The following is a 17,955-nucleotide window of genomic DNA, read 5'->3' as shown; positions in this document are numbered from 1 at the left end:
TGGCGAGCGCACGCGCCCTACAGTGAAAATCTCTCTAAAAAAAAAAAAAATTGTATACTTTAAAAAATCATTTTTAAAATTATAAAAATTAGGGGGCTGGCTCCACAGTCTGGTAGTTAAGGCAGCCAGATCTCACATGGCTGACTGTGTAGGTTAAGTCTTGGACCCGGTGGCAGAGAAATACACCAGGAGTGTCTATGCATGCCCAAAATCCCAAAAGGAGAGAAATAAAGGGGAGAAGGATGGCATGGTCATTCTCGATGGGGGGTTGCTTTTTCCTCTTTCTTTCTAGCAAGCACACACACCCTCTAGCAATACAGTAATAATTAGGATGTAAAATTATAAAATACAGTAGAAAACCTCTAAGTTGAAGATACCAAACAAATCCTCCAAGGATAAAAGAAATAGTCTAATGAGGGTAAATATTTAAAGCAATCCTTAAAAGTGGGGTGGGAAAGTCTGGGTCTAATAAAGAGAAGAAAAAATGAAAAATGAATATATATCTTTAGAAAAAATGGGATCTATGGTTTACATTGTTGTGGGATATATATTTCTATAAGGTTCTCAATAAATTAAAAATTTATATAACTTAAGAGAAAAAAATGAAAGCGAAACTGCTAGGAATTCTATACTGTGAAGACCTGTTTTGAGACCTGAAATGAATGCCAAATACTTGATATATAAATCTATAAGCTTCACATATTTTCAACTGAAAAAACACTACCAATTGTAGGTTACAATAAGGCTGTCTTCCCTAGGTTTAATTTTGAATAAAATGTTACACGTAAAACAATCTACCAATCACATGAAATGAATTACATGAAACAGATGTGAGAGAACTAAAAAAAAACTATTTTTAAATGCTTTCTGAGAAGAGCGGACTTCAAAAGGTACTAATAACCTAGGGCTACATTCCTACAAAATAATTTCTAAAAATCATGCCTTAAGAAAATAACTTTGTGACTTTAGATCCCATTTACAGTGCGAGACAGACCAGCAGAAAATGTCAGGGGTGCTGGCCTGCCTTTCCAGCTGCCTTCTTTGCTAATTCTCTCTCTCTCTCTCTCTCTCTCTCTCTCTCTCACACACACACACACACACACAATTTGGTGAGTATATTCACTCATTCAACAAGTATTTGCTGAACTATGTATCAGACACTGTGCCTTCACTGCTTCTCTTATTTTTGTTAAACCTACAGATTGGTAGAAATATTCCAGTCCTCCTGTCATGTCTTCAAAGAAAAAGATATTTGAAGTTTCTAATGCTATAGATGAAAAACATAGCTACCTGCCTAAAACTTCAAGCAAGTGAATAGCACATCTATAGCTAGTGTCAGGAAACTAAAACCTGCATACTTCTGAGACCAAACTACAATGGCAAAATTGTAATCTATAGATTTGTTTTCCTTAAACTTTTTCTTGGATTCTTTTCTGAACACTGGTTTTTTGGTCCCACTATACAATGTGCAGAATATGAAAATTTTTTAAAAAAAAAGAGTATCTTTTTTTACATTATTATATTAGTGGATTATTCAGTTTAAGGTTTTTCCTGTTTCACATCTAACAAGAATTAAAATTCTTAGAACATGACTTTTTATTTAATAATTTACCCCCCAAAAATTACAATTATATTTCTAAGCTAACAAAAAGGCTCACTGCTAAAATGGCCCATAATCCACCCTCAAATTACTGATACCATTTCTTCCCCCAGCTTTTCCCACCATATACTTACTTACCTGTGCAACTTCTTTCAACATTTGCTACTCTGGGGATTGGAAAGCTCAGAGCTGGAGGCTGAAGTGAAGAAGGAAAGGTTGGAGGGTGAGCCATGGCACCAGCCCCACACTAGGAGCTCCCCTGAGATATTACAGCAGGGTTGACACCATAGCTCTGAAGTTCAAACTCCAGCAAACGATAAGAAAGGAGTCCAACCAGAACATGATAAACGGTGGGATTCTTCTGCTCTTTGAAAAATAAGGAAATCATGCTATAAAGATCTGAATGTCCAGTTTCAACATTATGACTCCCTGTTCACCTCTTCATTATTCCCCAAACCCAGAATCATCTTTCAGATTGATTCAATGTATTAATTTTGTTTAAAGAAAAAAGGCAGAACAATCTATAAACTTGCATGCTTTTCCAGAAAATGTAGGCTTGGGCTTACCTGGCCATCACGAAAATGTGTAAGGCAGTATATGTTCAAATACTATGTCTATCCCACTCCTGTCTTTCTTACACTCTTTTGTTCTCCTGAGTACTCTACATTATATCCAAGTCTCTCAAACACAGTAACATCATTAACCAGAGAATAAAAGCAGGACTATATGGATGTACTTAACTTCCTAAAGATAGGTCAGTTAACTTTTAAAAACTAGTGATGACTTTTAGTATAAAAGTAAAAATTCCCCTAAGAGATTAATTTAAGTGTTCCATGCTTATAAAAACAAATAAGGACCACTTCATTTGAATAACTGGGTACTTTAATCAAACTACAAAGGGATGACAAAGAGAAATACTTAAAGATTTTGAAACAAATCAATCTGAATATAAGATCCAAATGAAAAATGTGATTTATCTGCTTATAAAAGTATGAATCCTAGTTTTAGAACATGAAAAAAATGAATAATTGATTTATCTGGAGAAAAAATTCATTGTATTATTATGAATACTAAAGCTAAGAGAAATAGAAGTTATTTCATGACAACATCTATTCAATAGCATAAATAGGTATTATTGAAGGTGACAAATTATTTTTTTAAAACCACTGTATTTTAAAAATACACACATGAATACCAGAATCCTAAATTATGTTATATAAACCAGATAAAATAAAAAGTATTCTTTCATCTGAAACACTGGACCTTTAAAATACTTCTAAATATCTTATAAATTCATTTGATAAATATTCAGTGAGCTATATGTACTACACAAAGTACTAAATACAGGATATCATACTTTATACTTTTATGTTCTTAATCCAGTTCATGCTCAAAATAAAAGAACACCACAAAACAAGGGGACCTGAGGGGAAAACACATTTACAATGGATTCCTGAACCATTACTTGGGCTTCCTCCAAGGCTCATGACCTTGTCTTGTTTCTTAGTCTTTCTCATTCTCCCATACTCTTCTTGCACACCCACTACAATATCCTTCCTGCTGTTCCTCAAAGACATTGGGCATATTCCTATCTCCAGGCCTTTGCACTTGTTTTATTCTCCAGAAACGCTTTCCCTAGATACTCACATTTCCTAGATATCCACATGGCTTCCCACATCATCTTTTTCAGGTGAGAACGTCCCTTTCTACTCTATTTAAAATTACAATAACTCTTTCCAAACCTCTTACATTTAATTTTATTTTTCTTTGTTTTCAACAATATGAGACTTTATCCAGTCTTCCTTTGTCCATCAAGACATTGATGCCATGTCAAATAGACTATAGAATGCTATGCAATTTGTTTGTCTGTTTTCTTATAACTACATCAAAGTTATGCATTTCAGTCAGAATGGCTAAAATTAAAAAAATAAAGAATTATATGTGCTGGAGAGGCTGCAGTGAAAAGGGAACCCTCCTACAATGTTGGTGGGAATGTAAATTTGTATAGCTACTGTAGAGAACAACATGGAGGCTCCTCAAAGACCTACAAATTTATCTACCATATGATCCAGCAATTCCACTCTTGGGTATCTACCCAAAGGATAGGAATATACTCATAAAAACACTTGTATACCCAAGTTTACTGCAGTATTATTCACAAGTGCTAAGACATGGGATCAACACAAATGTCCAAGAACAGATGAATGGGTTCAAAAAGTGTGGCACTTATACATTATAGATTACTACTATAAAACAATGAGAACCTGGCATTTGATAGAAAGTGGACAAATATAGAAGATTTGGTGCTAAGCAAAAGAAGTCAAACCATGAAAGAGAGGAACTGTATGTCCCCACTTGATACATACTGAATGTCTGCACTTTACGGCAGAAACCAAGAAACTGGAAGGTATAAAAGCATGGAGAGCAACTGTGGATACTAGAGACAGTGTAAAACCAGGTGGGAAATGAGGGTGGGAGAGTTGAGAGGAGGGAATCAAGGGGGAAAAAAAAGCAAAACAAAAGGGAAAATTATCTCTTAATGATGCATACAGCAATATCTCTGATTGGATTAATAAACAGGGTATTCATGCTGGGAAAATTCATTTTGCATCTTGTAAAGATACTGAATACATAAAAAAGAAAAGAAAAAGTCACATCACCAGCAAAGTGACAATTTTCAACTGTCCTTCTGAAGTGCAAATAAATAAATATGTTCTGATATAGTGTATATAATGTTGAAATACATGCCTATTACAGGTGATGTCAACTTTGAACTTGGTTAAACTGGTGTATCTTTCTCCATTATAAATTACTATTTCCTCCTATTTAAATAAGTATTTTCGAGAAGTACTTTGAAAACATGCAAATATGTGTTCGCTCTTAAATCTGCTCACTAAATACAATCTACATCCATGAATATAACCTATAGCACCTATTACTGTGATGTTCTAACAGTGACTTTTCTACTTCTGTCATTCCTTCTATACTTGTTAAATGCTTTTACAAAGTAAACGAATCAATCATCTTTTAAAGTTCTTAACTCTTAAAATGAATCTTGGGCTGGATCCATGACCTAGAGGTTAAAGGAGCCAGATCCCACATGGTCAAACACTGCTCAAATCCTGGCCTGGTAGCTTGAAAAATACACCAAGCACGTGTATTCGCATACCCAAAATTCTGACATAATGGAGAAATGGAGAACAGACTACACATGATCATGTCCACCAAGCAGGGCTCTCTCTCTCTCACTCTCTCTGTCTTTGGCAAACACATGTGCCATGTGGCAATTAAAAATTTAAAAATTAAAATGAAATATTAAGACTTCAAATCCAAAACGGGAAGGTACTAGCGGTAACATCCACCACCCACCTTAAACAACTTAAAATAGTAAAATTTAAAAAAGGAAAATCGGGACCAGCAGATGGTTACGTTGCTAGACTCCTATGTAGGAAACCAAGGTTTGAGTCCCAGACCCAGCAACTTCAAACTCACACCGGGAACATGTGCGTGTGTGCACAAGATCCCAAGAGGAGAATGGAGGTGATGGGACAGCCAATGAACATATCCCGGGGGGTGGGGATGATTCTTTGCTTTCTGTCTCTCTGTCTCTCCAGCAAGCACATACACCCTATAGCAAAAAAAATCTCTTTAATTGTTTAAAAAAAAAAATGGAAATCGGGGGACCAGCAGTTAGCAAAATACCTATGTCACTGAACTCCCAAGTAGCCGACCGTGGTTTGAGTCCTGGACCCGGTAGCTTAAACTCATCCTGGGCACGTGTGCATGAGTGCCCAAGATCCCGAGAGGAGAATGGAGGAGAAGGGATTGCGGCGTGGCCATCCCCCCTGGGGGATGATTTGTCACTTTTTCTCTGTCTATCTCTGTCATTCTGGTGAGCGCATGCACCCTATAGCAAAAATCTCTTAAAAAAAAAAAAAAAAGGGAAATTAGGACCAGCAGATGATGTAATGCTTATATCTCTGGATTCCTACATAGTCAACTGCAGTTCATGTCCCTGACCTAGTGGCTTAAAACTCATGCCAGGTACATGAGTGTGTATGCCCAAAACCCCAAGAGGAGAGTGGGGAAGGGACTTCAGTGTGACCATTCTCCCTGGAGGGTGATTTCTTGCTTTCTGTCTGTCTAGTGAGTGTGTGCACCTGATAGCAAAAATCTCTCTCTAAAAAAAAGGAAATCTAAAAGGATCAAATGGACTCCAAGAAAATCACTGCAACTCTAAATGCTCCTACATTTTTGTTTTTCAATATATTGGTGAGCCAGAAAGAAGAGGAAAATTCAACACCCAAAATTAAAGAATTTAGAAAAGCCACAAGTTTATATTCCAGAAGGAGAAATTGCCCCAAGGTGAAAAGTTTATTTAAAAGGTAACATCACTGCAACTTCAAGAAATCTCTAGAAAGTAAAGAGGAAAAAAAATATATACATATGCATACACACACACACACACACACACATATATATATAAACACGTAGAGAGAAAGAGAGACAGTAAGCAAGCAAGAGAGAGAACTAAATGAAATAAAATTTCCAATAAAAACTTTGACTGGTATCCAAGTAAAAATCACTAGCCATACAAAGCAGCAGTAAAATATAACAGATCATGAGAAAGAAAGAAAAAAAAATCCCAATAATCAGTAGAAGTAACACAGTTTCTACTGAAAGAATATGGATCATAGAATTAGTAGACAATGACAAAAAAAGAGTTATAACTACATATAATACTTTTAAAAAATGTAGAATGACTTTCAGAAACATTATCTGAAGATCAGTGGAACTGAAAACAAACTAAGTTTTAAAACTGTCCAAAATAAAATGGAGAAAAAGGTAGAAAAATGATTAACACAATACAAGTAAGTTGTGTGTGGACAACTTCAGGTCACTGAATACAGAGCAGGGTCTTTAAAAAGTTCATGGATGGCACCAGCAGATGGCATAATGGTTAAACTGCTGGACTCCCACATAGTCCACTGCAGTTAGAGTCTCGAGTCCAGCAGCTTAAAATTCACGCTGCGCTGGGTGCATGTGCGTGTGCACCCAGAGGGAGGAGAATGGGCCGCAGACTGGTCATCCTCCCTGGGAGGGTGCTTTCTGTCTCTCTCTTAAGTGAGCACACACGCCCTATAACAAAAATCTCTCTTAAAAAAAAAAAGCTCATGGAAAAAGTGTGTTATGAAGATGCTCAAACTTCAAAACTTTCTGCACTAAAATACACCTGTACTTTAACACCATTTCTCCATGGACCTTTTGAAGTCCCTTCCTATGTGTAATTGGAGTACCCAGATGACAAGTAAAAAGAGTATTTAAAGAAATAATGGACAAAAATCCCAAAATTTGATAAAAATATAAAAATTCAAGAAGCTCAAACCTCAAATATAAGAGTCATAAAAAGAAGATAACAAAATATACCATAATCAAAATGTGTAAAACAACTGGCAAATTTAAAACCCTCATAGAAGTTAGAGTGAAAAATGATACATTAAGTACAGAGGAACAAGAAAGAGAATGATAATGAGCTTTTCAATAAGATAAGTCAGAAGACAGTGGAGTTCTAAAAGAAAAAACACGTCAATTTTGAATTCCATACCCAGGAAAAATATCTTTAAAAAATAAAACCATCAGCAGGTGGCATGGTGGTCAAGGTACTGGATTCCCAAACAGTGACCACAGTTCAAGTCCCAGACCCTACACCTTGAAAATCACACAGGGTGAGTGTACCCCAAACCCCAAGAAGATTAAGATTAAGAAGATTAAGGAGAAGGGATTGTGACATGGCCAACGACCCCCTCCCACTGGGGGGGGGATTTCTCACTTTCCTTCTTTTTATTTCTGGCAAGCACATATGCTGTATGGAAAAAATCTAAAGGAAAAAAAGTGAAATAAAATACTTTCTCAGACATTTAAAACCTGAAAGAATTTACTATCAGAACAGCTAAAAAAAAATCAGAAACAAACAAACAAAAAACTCCAGGAAGGAAGAAAATAATACCAAAAGAAAAAAGTGAAGGAAGAAAAAAGAAAGGGGAAGGAAAGAAAGGAGGAGCTAGGGCAAAGGAGAGAAGGAAAAAAAGGAGAAAAAAGGAGAGAAGAAGGGGAAGAGAAAGAAAAAGAAAAGAAAGGATGGGAAGGAAACAAACCAATTCAACTATGAATGAGAATAAAGGCACTCCTCAATGATAATATTCTAACAGAGGTCTAAGCAAGAAATGTTTCTCTCAGGAAGTGAAATTTCTGTTGATACCTAGGTATGATAAAAATATATGAAGCAGGTCTTCAAAAAGTTCATGAAGTATGTATTATTAAAAAAAGATATGGATTTCAAACTTTTTTGTACCAAAATCACTGTATACTTTAATTTCATTTTACTGTGAAACTTCTGAAGTCCCCTCATGCTTTTGTGGCAGTATGACAGACTATTAAAAATCCAATTGCTCCACACAAAAACAAGTAAAAAATACTTAACGAAATATTGATTCATCAATACAACTTATTAAGTATCAACTATATGCCAGACATTATTCTCAGAGGAGGATACAACTGTGAACCAAACAGTAAAAACTTAAGAGACTACATTTTTGTTTTCCAATGCATTGAAGAACCTGAAAGAGGAGAAAAATTCAGCACCTGACAAAGTTAAAGAAAATAAAAATAAAGGCGACAAGCTCATATTCACAAAGGAGAAATCTCCCCAAGGTATAAAAATTATTAAAAGACTAGTTTATGGGACCAGCAGATGGCTAAATGGTTACATCGCTGGACTCCCACATAGTCGACCACGGTTCGAGTCCTGTACCCAGTGGTTTAAACCTCATGCTGTGCGCACGTGTGCACATGCGTGCCCAAAATCCTGAGAGGAAAATGGAGAAGAGATTGTAGCATGGCCACTTCCCCAGGGGATGATTTCTTACTTTCTGTCACTCTGTCTCTGTCTCTCCAGTGAGCACATACACCCTTACAGCAAAAATCTCTCTCTAAAAACAAAGAAAAAAGACCTATTCATAGAGCAGGTACTTTAAAAGGTTACACCATAATTGTAATAACCCCTAGAGAAGACGGAAGTGAAAAATCTTGATCATCTTAATTTTGATACTAAGCAAAAAGAAGCTGGAGGAACTCTTGAAAATTTACAGCCATAATCACCATGAATTAAAATATTTGGTACGGACTGCAGCCTTAAGTTATTATTTTATTTTTAGCTGGTCCTGGATTGGTAATGTCTTTGGCAAAACCAAATGTAAATCCCACTAGGAGAAATTCACTTTCATCTAATTTTCAAAGATTTCCCACAGAATTGTAAGAAATATGAAATAATAGTTCAACACACACATGAGGAACCACAAATGACAGCCAGCAGAGATAAACAATGGCATGAACTATAGCCATTTCCAGTTATTGGATTTATCACATTAAACACAAAAAATGTATAAAATGATTAAAGAAATAAAAGAAGTGGGATGGGAAGATGACATAATTGTTATGCTGCTGGACTCCCATGTAGTTGACTACGATTTGAGTCCTGGACCAGGTCCTGGACCAGGTGGCCAAAACTCACACCGGGTGCATGTGTGTGCATGCCCAAGATCCTAAGAGAAGAATGGGGAAGAAGGGATTGCAGCATGGCCTTCCTCCCTTGGGGTAGATTTCTTGCTTTCTGTTTACAGCGAGTGCACACAACCTACAGCAAAAATTTCTCTCTAAAATAATTAATTGATTAATTTTTTAAAAAATAAAAGAAGATAGATTGAAATCCAGGTCTAATCAAAGAAATAAATGATGCTGGAAATAAACAGGTGGGTGCATCTATAAGACACATACAACAAGAAGAGCAAATTTATCTCATGGAAATAGAGCAATACACTGGCCAATTGGTTAATAAGACTTTTGTTCAAGTCGAGACACACAGAAAAACATACAAACACACACACAGACACAGACACAGACACACACACACACACACACACACACAAATTGGTATCATACTGACCATATTTTTAAACCACAATGGGATTATGTGAAAAATCAGCGAAACAAAGATAAAGAGAAACACCTGGCAATTTGTAAAATTAAAAACACTTAAGATTAAATAACAATAAAACAAAGCCTAAAGTAAAAGAAAAGCTTTAAATACTGTAGTATTGGGCCAGATGGTGTGTGGTTGTTAAGACACCTGGATCTCACATGGCCAATTGTGCACGAGTGTCTAAAATCCTGATAGGAGAACAGTAAAGGGATCATAGCATGGGGAGGTGATTTCTCACTATCCCTCTCCCCCCAACGTTTTCTCTCTAAGTACACATACTCTATAGCAAAATTTTTAAAAATACTATGATGGATGTAAAAGAAAAATAAATTTTAAAAACAACTAAGTGAAAATAAAATCTGATTCCTGGTAAAACTGATAAATCTCTAGGAAGACTGATCAAATAAAAGGGAAAAGCACATTCTTAAGAAAGAAAACAAAGGGCTGATGAGAGAAAAATACATATATAAAGGTAGCCTTATGAGCAATTTCTTTTATAAAGTACAATGTATCTACAAAAACAAATCTTGTACAAAACATAATACTTTATGGAGACAAATTAAAGCTTTTCCTTTAAGATACGTAACAAGATAAAGATTTCTATTAACAGATTTTTCCCAACATTATATCAGAGTACTACTGAGTTTAAGAAATTCAAGTTACAAAACATATATAGGAAGGTTCGAAACTGTCATCTTCAGATGATATGTTTTTATTTATATTAAACGTCTCCTAAATACTACAGAAATATTTTAAGACCAATGTTGATGGACACACACACAAAAAAATCAATATAAAATGTCCACTGTATTTCAGTAGAACAGCAGCACTTACAAAATAGAATCCTAAACAGTTTCATTTACAACCAGCCCAACACAAAAACAACAAAAAGTGCTTAGACATAAATGACTAAAGATTTAAAAGTCTACTATTTAAAATCTACAAAACTTTGAGAGAAAATACAGAAGACCTCAATATGTGAATTCATGAATAAGATTATAAAATTTCTCCACATACAAAAATAAAGTCAACACAATTCCACTTAGAAACTCAGTATTTCTGTTGATGGGGCCAAAGAATCAAAGATCAACAAAAGTCAAGACACTCATAAATTCAGGCCAAGGATGACCACAAAGATATAACATCAAGCTGTAGTGAAGAAGCCAGGGCATTGAGGTATGCACAAACACAGCAAAGTAAAAGAGAAGAGATGTAAGAAACTCATGCATATGAACAAATTTGGTTCACAACAGAACTAGCACTGCTCTTCTCTACATTATGTACCTTTAACATACTACGTGTCACGGATTTTAAAATGCTTTGATGCTAGTGCTGTTTTTAATTATACTAGACGGTATCAACAGAAAACTACAAGCTAAACTATGTATGTCACAACTGTAACTCATCCTGACTGTAGACATAAAAATTTTCAAATAACATGTAACTTACAAGAGAACAGGGGTACACTACATTGCTTATTCACTTACATTTACATTTTTTTTAAATTAATTAATTCGTTTATTCATTCCTTCATTTTAATTTGACCAGAGAGAGAGAGAGAGAAGAAAGTGAGAGAGCAAGCCACCAGGTCCAGGACTTGAACCATGGTCAGCCATGTGGGAGTGTCCAGCACCTTAATCACCATGCCACCTGCTGGTCCCTACATTTACATTTTTATTGCAGTATAAAAATTTATATCTAGTACTATGTTAAACTTACTAAATGAAAACATCTGAGGTATGTATGTATATGTACTAAATAATTAGGTGTGTTTTAATGATTTATGGAGAAATCCTTAGTGAATTGTAAGACAGATGTTTCATGTTTTAATAGTATCCAGAAAATTGTTTAAAATTCTAGGTATGCTAGGAAATCATTATATTTTTGCTACTCAAAATAATGAATAATGAAGGTTAAAGCAACTGGACCAAACATCACTTTCTAAAAGACTACCACAAAACATTTAAGTATACTGACACATATATATGTAATAAAAACATAAGAATAAAAAGAATAAAACAAAAATCCAAACAAGAGACTACTTCTGGGGGAAAAGGATGGAGAAGAAATAGGACATGAACTTGAGAATAAAGCTATAAAGGTAGTTAGCATAATGGTTATATTGCTGGACTCTCATGCAGTCAACTGCAATTCAAGTCCTGGACTCAGTGGCTTAAACTCACATCGGGCGCATGTGCGTGCGTGCATGCCCAAGATCCCAAGAGGAGGATGGAAGGGAAGGGATTGTGGCATGACCAACCCCCTGGAGGGGTGATTTCTGGTTTTCTGTCTGTCTCTCTCTGTCATTGTCTTTCTGGCGAGCGCACATGCCCTATAGCAAAAATCTCTCCAAAAACAAAGATTGTAAAGGTAAACTTTTGTACTGTATTAATATTAAAATATTAATATTTTATTTTTTTCAAATGTTTTTGCAATAAGTATTACTTCTTTAATCAAAAAAAGGAATTAAAAAATCTAATGGAGAGAGGGGAAGGAACAGGAAATGGCAATACAATCACTGTTAGTTCTCTAACATACTAGATTCCACAAAGTTAATATGGCATTTCAGACTGAGACATTCTTTAGGCACACACAGATTAGGACACATTAAATTCAGTTTATAAGATGGAAATAGCCAGTGTATAATGGGATCAATGACCTCATAATGAAAAAGTACATTCAGAATAACATCTAAAAAACCTGAGAATATGAGAAAAGTTTAGGGAAAACCCATATTATGAGAAACTATGCATAGATTTAAAAATTGTCTATGCTAAGGGGCCAGCAGGTGATGTGGTGGTGAAGGCACTGGAGTTCCACATGACGGACTGTAGTTCAAGTTCTAGACCTGGTGGCTTGTTTTCTCACTTTCCCTTTCTTTCTCTCTGGTCAAACTAAAAAATAACAACAACAACAAATGGAATTATGTAAGTAAATAATAGTTATTTTTTTAAAGTATTTATTTAATTTTACTTATTCATTCATTCATTTTAATTTGACCAGAGAGAGACAGAGAGAAGAAAGTGAGAAAGCAAGTCAGGTCCAGGACTCGAACTGTGGTCTGCTATATGGGAGTGTCCAGTGCCTCAACCACCAAGCCACCTGCTAGCCCCCAATAAATAATTATTTTTAAAAGTCTGTGTTGGGAGGCCAACAGATGGTGTAGCGATTACATTGATGAGCTCCCACTTGGCTAACCATAGTTTGAGTCCCGGACCCAGTGGCTTCTAACTTATGCTGGGTATGTGTGTGTGAGTGCCCAAGATCCTTCTTTCTCACGGTCTGTCTCCCTAAAAAAAAAAAATTAAAAAAAAAAAGTTTGTGTTAAAAGAAATTCATACCTGGGAACCAGCAGTTAGCATAATGGCTATGTCGCTGGACACCCCCGTAGTCAACCGTGGTTTGCGTCCTGGACCCGGTGACTTAGAACTCACGCCGGGCACGTGTGCGTGTGTGCCCAAGATCCGAGAAGAGAATGGAGGAAAAGGGATTGCGGCGTGACCATCCCCCCTGGGGGGTGATTTCTCGCTTTCTGTCTCTCTGTCTCTGTCTGTCTGGCAAGCGCACGCACCCTACAGCGAAAACCTCTGAAAAAACAAAAAGAAGAAGAAATTCATACTTCATTCCATTGTCCATGAAGTTTTTGAAGGCACTGTGTCTCAGTAGTAGTGTTATCCAGAAGACTTTCCAATTTCTTCCTTACCTGTTTCACTCTTTCACTAAATTTTACTGAAATAACACATTAAATATCTACCTATATATACTAGGATCCCACACTAGGTACTAGCAGTATCAAAATAAACAGATATGGTTCACACTTTCAAAAAGCTTATGACATAGAGCAGAACTGTCTAAATAATATTTTCTGAATGGTGGATAGATTCTGCACTGTTCAATGGTAGCCATTACCAGAGGGTAGTAATTGAGCACGTGAAATGTGACTAATGTTACTGATAAAGTACACTTTTAATTTAGTTTTCATGTGTTTAAATTGAAATTACCCTTCCTGGCTAGATTCTACAGTACCAGACAGCAAAAGCTTACAGGAAAACAAGGACAAACAGATAATTACAATGTACTATGGTATGTTGGCAGGCTATGAAAGCAAGGCAAGAGAGTGCTGAGCCTACTGCATAATGGCTTCTGAAAAAAATGAATACCTAATTCCTCAATCATGTGAAGAAAGGTGACGCATTACAGAAAGAGAACCAATATAATAAGTAAAAGCTTAAAGGAGTGAAAGTACATGGTAGAGAGATAATAAGCAGTTTTGTATTACCAAATGGAAAAATCCACTAGAGGAAGTAACAGGAGAAGAAACAAGAAAGGTAAAAGAATGTAGGAGAACCAGAATGTGGAAAGGCTATGTGTATATTTAGGAGCTTGAATTTATTACATAAGAAAGGGAAAGGCACAAATGAGTTAAATTGGTAATCAAGATGGTTTAGATTTGTGCACATTCATAAATATGGTAAATCAGTGTAAATTAGGAAGATAAAATTATAGCAAAAAAATAAAGCTGCATCTCTTTGGAAAATGCTTGACAATTCTTCCAAAAATAATGAACTGGGAAACATTTAATTAAAGATTAAATTCTTACCTGAACTAACAAACTAGTCTATCTAATAAATAAACTGCAATGACTGTATTCAAACTCCAAATATCTAACTGGGCTTAGTTTATAGTAGGAAACAGAAGACACAAAGTAGATACAATGATAAAAATCAATTACTTCAATTCATCCTCAGTTGAGTGCCACTGTCTTTTAGCACAGAGCTGAGAGAATACACCTTCCTAAATTAAATTACAAATGTTTTAATCACACCTATAATGAAATGAGAATTGAAGTAATATTACCCTTTTTGTCAAACTCTGAAATATTAGCATATTATCAGGACACTGAAATAAATATAAGACATCAAATGCCCTCCAAAAGCAAAAATCCTCAAAGATAAAAGAAAATTTTTATAACCATAGACATAGAGAAATTCTACTTTAACCATGAAAAATAACGAAATGTCTCCAAAATAGTCTTTTAAAATTCAAATCATTTAGTGTCAGATTAAATAACAAACTAAGAACAGTCCAAAAGTAAATTTTACTTTAGTGATTTATTTAATATTCTTCTGCATTTCCCACATGATCTTAATATTAATCATAAGGTCAACTAGGAAATTATATTTCAATACATGTATTTAAAATAAAACAACTTCACAATCCATATTTAAACAACTGATTCAGAGGATATTTCAATATGCATTAAATATCACTATATAACAACAAAAAATAAACAGGAAAGCCACCAAAACCCGAACCAAGACTACATTTTCCAAGTAAACTCAAAAACTTAGATTATTTGTAAGTAATGAAGGTGGAATAATGGAGTACTTTTAGAGTAGAATAAGCAAGAATAAGCAAATCTCTTTATGTATAAAACATAATTCTGTTTTATTTCTTGGTTAAATATAAACTTTAGAATTCCATATTAATGTTTCCAAGAGGCAAATTATCTATATAATCATGTATAATCATTCTAAACTTTATAAACTCAATTATGAGCACTGATAAGCCAAATAAGCCAGATTCTTCAAAAATAATTTAGTAGAATCTACCAAAGGTTGCAAAAGCCCAAATAGTAACATTAAAAACATATAAGCTAAGGTGGAACTGTAAGCAAGAACTATAAGTACAAAAAATTTCTAGAAACTCTAAGTTGGTAAAATCTATGAAGAAAATTCAGAAAAAAGGTTATAGAAAAAACTAGTTCAACACAGCCCCAGCTTTTACTCTGGCTTATAAAAATCATAAAGATCTAGCAAGAAACTTCAAACATCAAGCTAGAGGAAACTAGAAAAATTAAATATGACACTTTTTTTTTTAGTAGGGACAGTGCCCAAGACAGAACCCAGATCTTATCACAGAAAACTCTTTACTATTATATACCAAGAAGACTCATTTACAATGTTCTGAGCTTCCAGTTTAAGGGAAAAGAAGGACTAAATGGTCTATAATAAATTACTTGCATATAAATAGTTAACTCAAGCTGCTGATAGCACACCTGTCTTAGAACCTAGAGGAAATGAGACTGATGGGAACAAGGGAAAGTGAGAATCTGGATACATATCTGTCCTTATTTCTTCTTCAGCTTTAATGTATCCTGAATTCTGAATCTCTACTTAATTTGATAACAGGTCACTATCAAATAAGTAAAACAGGTTTCCTTTCAGAAAAGTAAATTCCAATATTATTTTTTAAATCAGTTTAACAATAATACTATATTTAAAATTCACCTTGTGTTGAAAGCTCAGAAATAGGAATGGTACATTTCAGCCATCCTTTCAGCATCCCTACACATTTTATAAGTGATGAATATTATCAATCAACTCATTAAATGAGAAAACAAGACTTAGGCATTTTAAGGACAGCAAACTAATAACAAAACAAATTCAACAGAATATGGATCTTTCAGTGCCCTGCATTTTTCATATGCATTTCTTCTACACTCCATCCAGCTCTGTTTAGAGTCCTGTGTTAAACTCTACTGCACCAAAATATAGCCCAAGAGTTCAGGTTTAGTTTTCCAAAAATAATACTTGAAAAAATACAAATACTTGATATATGAACTATTTGTTCTGAATCCAGCCATTAAGTCATAATCGTATATCCCATAATCTAAATCTTAAGACACACACATATACACAAACACACATGCACACACATATATATTAGGAAATTTGTTTAAACTAGAAAAACGTATGGCTATTTGCAAACGTGCTTTATTATGAAAGATGTTTCCAACTATTTCAACTGTCAAAGTCAACACTGTATTTAAAATTATAACTCAATTTTTTCAAACTAAGGTGCATCTAATCTGATGGCTTTAATGAAATACAGCATATTAAGAAATACAGCATATTAAAACAGTTCAATATAGCTATATGATCAATAGAGAAAAAGGAAAAAATAGTAGTCTTACCTGGAAGTTTCTTTTCTCAGATAATGTATGTCCATCAGTCCTCACCATAGAGTCGTGTCCTTTCCTCACAGTACTGGAGGCAATCAAATAGAACTGTCACTCAAGGGTCGTGTCACAGGAAGGACCGCCCACCAGTTCTCCCTCTAGAGTGGAATTATCCAAAAGCCGTCAAAATTACTAACATGTAAATATATGAACAACAGCAAAAATATCCAACATCACACACAGAAACAAAAAAGAAAACAAGAAGTAAAACTGTTTTGTACTCTAACCATCTTCCTCTCCAAACTATTAAAGCAATGTTAAACTGGAAAACATACTTTGAGACAAAAATTATTGACTATGAAGCACTCTTCCCTCTCACTTTTACTTTCTGCCCACTAGACTGTCCACCAGACAAGCAGCCCAAGAAAAAAAAATTACTGCAAAAATGAAGTGGACAAAAAATTATACTCTAAACTGTCCTATTTCTTATTTTTAATAAATATTCTCTGGTTAGGGACCAGCAGATGGCTTAGTGGTTACGTTGCTGGACTTCCACGTATTTGACCGCAGTTCAAGTCCCTGCCCTGACAGCTTAAATACTCCCGGTACATGTGCATGCATGTCCAAAATCCTGAGAGGAGAATGGAGAAGGGACTGCAGTGTGACCATCCCTCCGGGGAGTGATTTCATGCTTACTGTCTCTCTGTCTCTCTGGCAAGCATACACACCCTTTACAGCAGAAAATCTCTTAAAAAAAAAAAAACTCTCTGGTTAGTCTCAGAAATATCTAATTAATTCAAACTCAATCATTTAACTACAAATCCTTTGTCTTCAAATGCTCATGTATATGTAAGGTAGATTGAAATATAAGTTATTTATACAGCTACTGATTCATCCCATTTATCTTATTCCTGTGCCACCAAAAGGGAACACATCATATATCTTTAAAATGATTAATAGACACAAACCTAACTCAATATGCTATCAAACTTTACTCCAATGAAGAGGATCAACAAATGTCAACTTTATTGATGCCTTTGTTCTTTAATCCTCCAATTTCAATACAACTGTAACTAAATTTACATGCTATATAATAAAACATTTTAAATAAAACTTAATATGTGATTTGTAAATTTATCAAATTTAAAAAATCATGATGTAGGGACCAGCAGATGGTATAATGGCTACGTTGCTGGACTCCTATGTAGTCAATGATGGGTTCGAGTCCCGGACCCGGTGGCTTAAACGGACCCGGTGGCTTAAACTGACGCCAGGTGCATATGTGTGCAGGCCCAAGATCCCGAGAGGAGAATGGAGGAGAAGGGATTGCTGCGTGGCCATCCCTGGGGGGGGGGG

The 17,955-nt window shown here is 35.1% G+C and overlaps 1 protein-coding gene across 7 annotated transcripts in view; it reads right to left on the bottom strand.

Moving 5' to 3' along the window:
* Positions 1 to 17,955, bottom strand: part of CNOT2 (CCR4-NOT transcription complex subunit 2) — a 119,116-nt gene that overhangs the window by 70,532 nt on the left and 30,629 nt on the right. For 3 of the 7 annotated variants that reach the window (XM_027770919.1, XM_006146174.2, XM_027770921.1), the window contains exon 2: positions 16,615 to 16,687. The exons of 1 other annotated variant lie outside the window; for it this stretch is intronic. In XM_027770919.1, coding sequence (XP_027626720.1) covers positions 16,615 to 16,687 — 73 coding nt within the window. Of the gene's footprint in view, positions 1 to 1,738; positions 1,797 to 16,614; positions 16,758 to 17,955 lie in introns of those variants that run through there. 3 more of the 7 variants (XM_006146175.3, XM_027770922.1, XM_027770920.1) reach the window with 2 other exon arrangements.

This window comes from Tupaia chinensis, unplaced genomic scaffold (assembly GCF_000334495.1).
Source record: "Tupaia chinensis unplaced genomic scaffold, TupChi_1.0 Scaffold000168_1, whole genome shotgun sequence".
NCBI classification, from domain to species: Eukaryota; Metazoa; Chordata; class Mammalia; order Scandentia; family Tupaiidae; genus Tupaia; species Tupaia belangeri.
The sequence above is the reverse complement of the archived record's forward strand: the minus strand, read 5'-3'. Positions and strand labels throughout refer to the sequence as shown.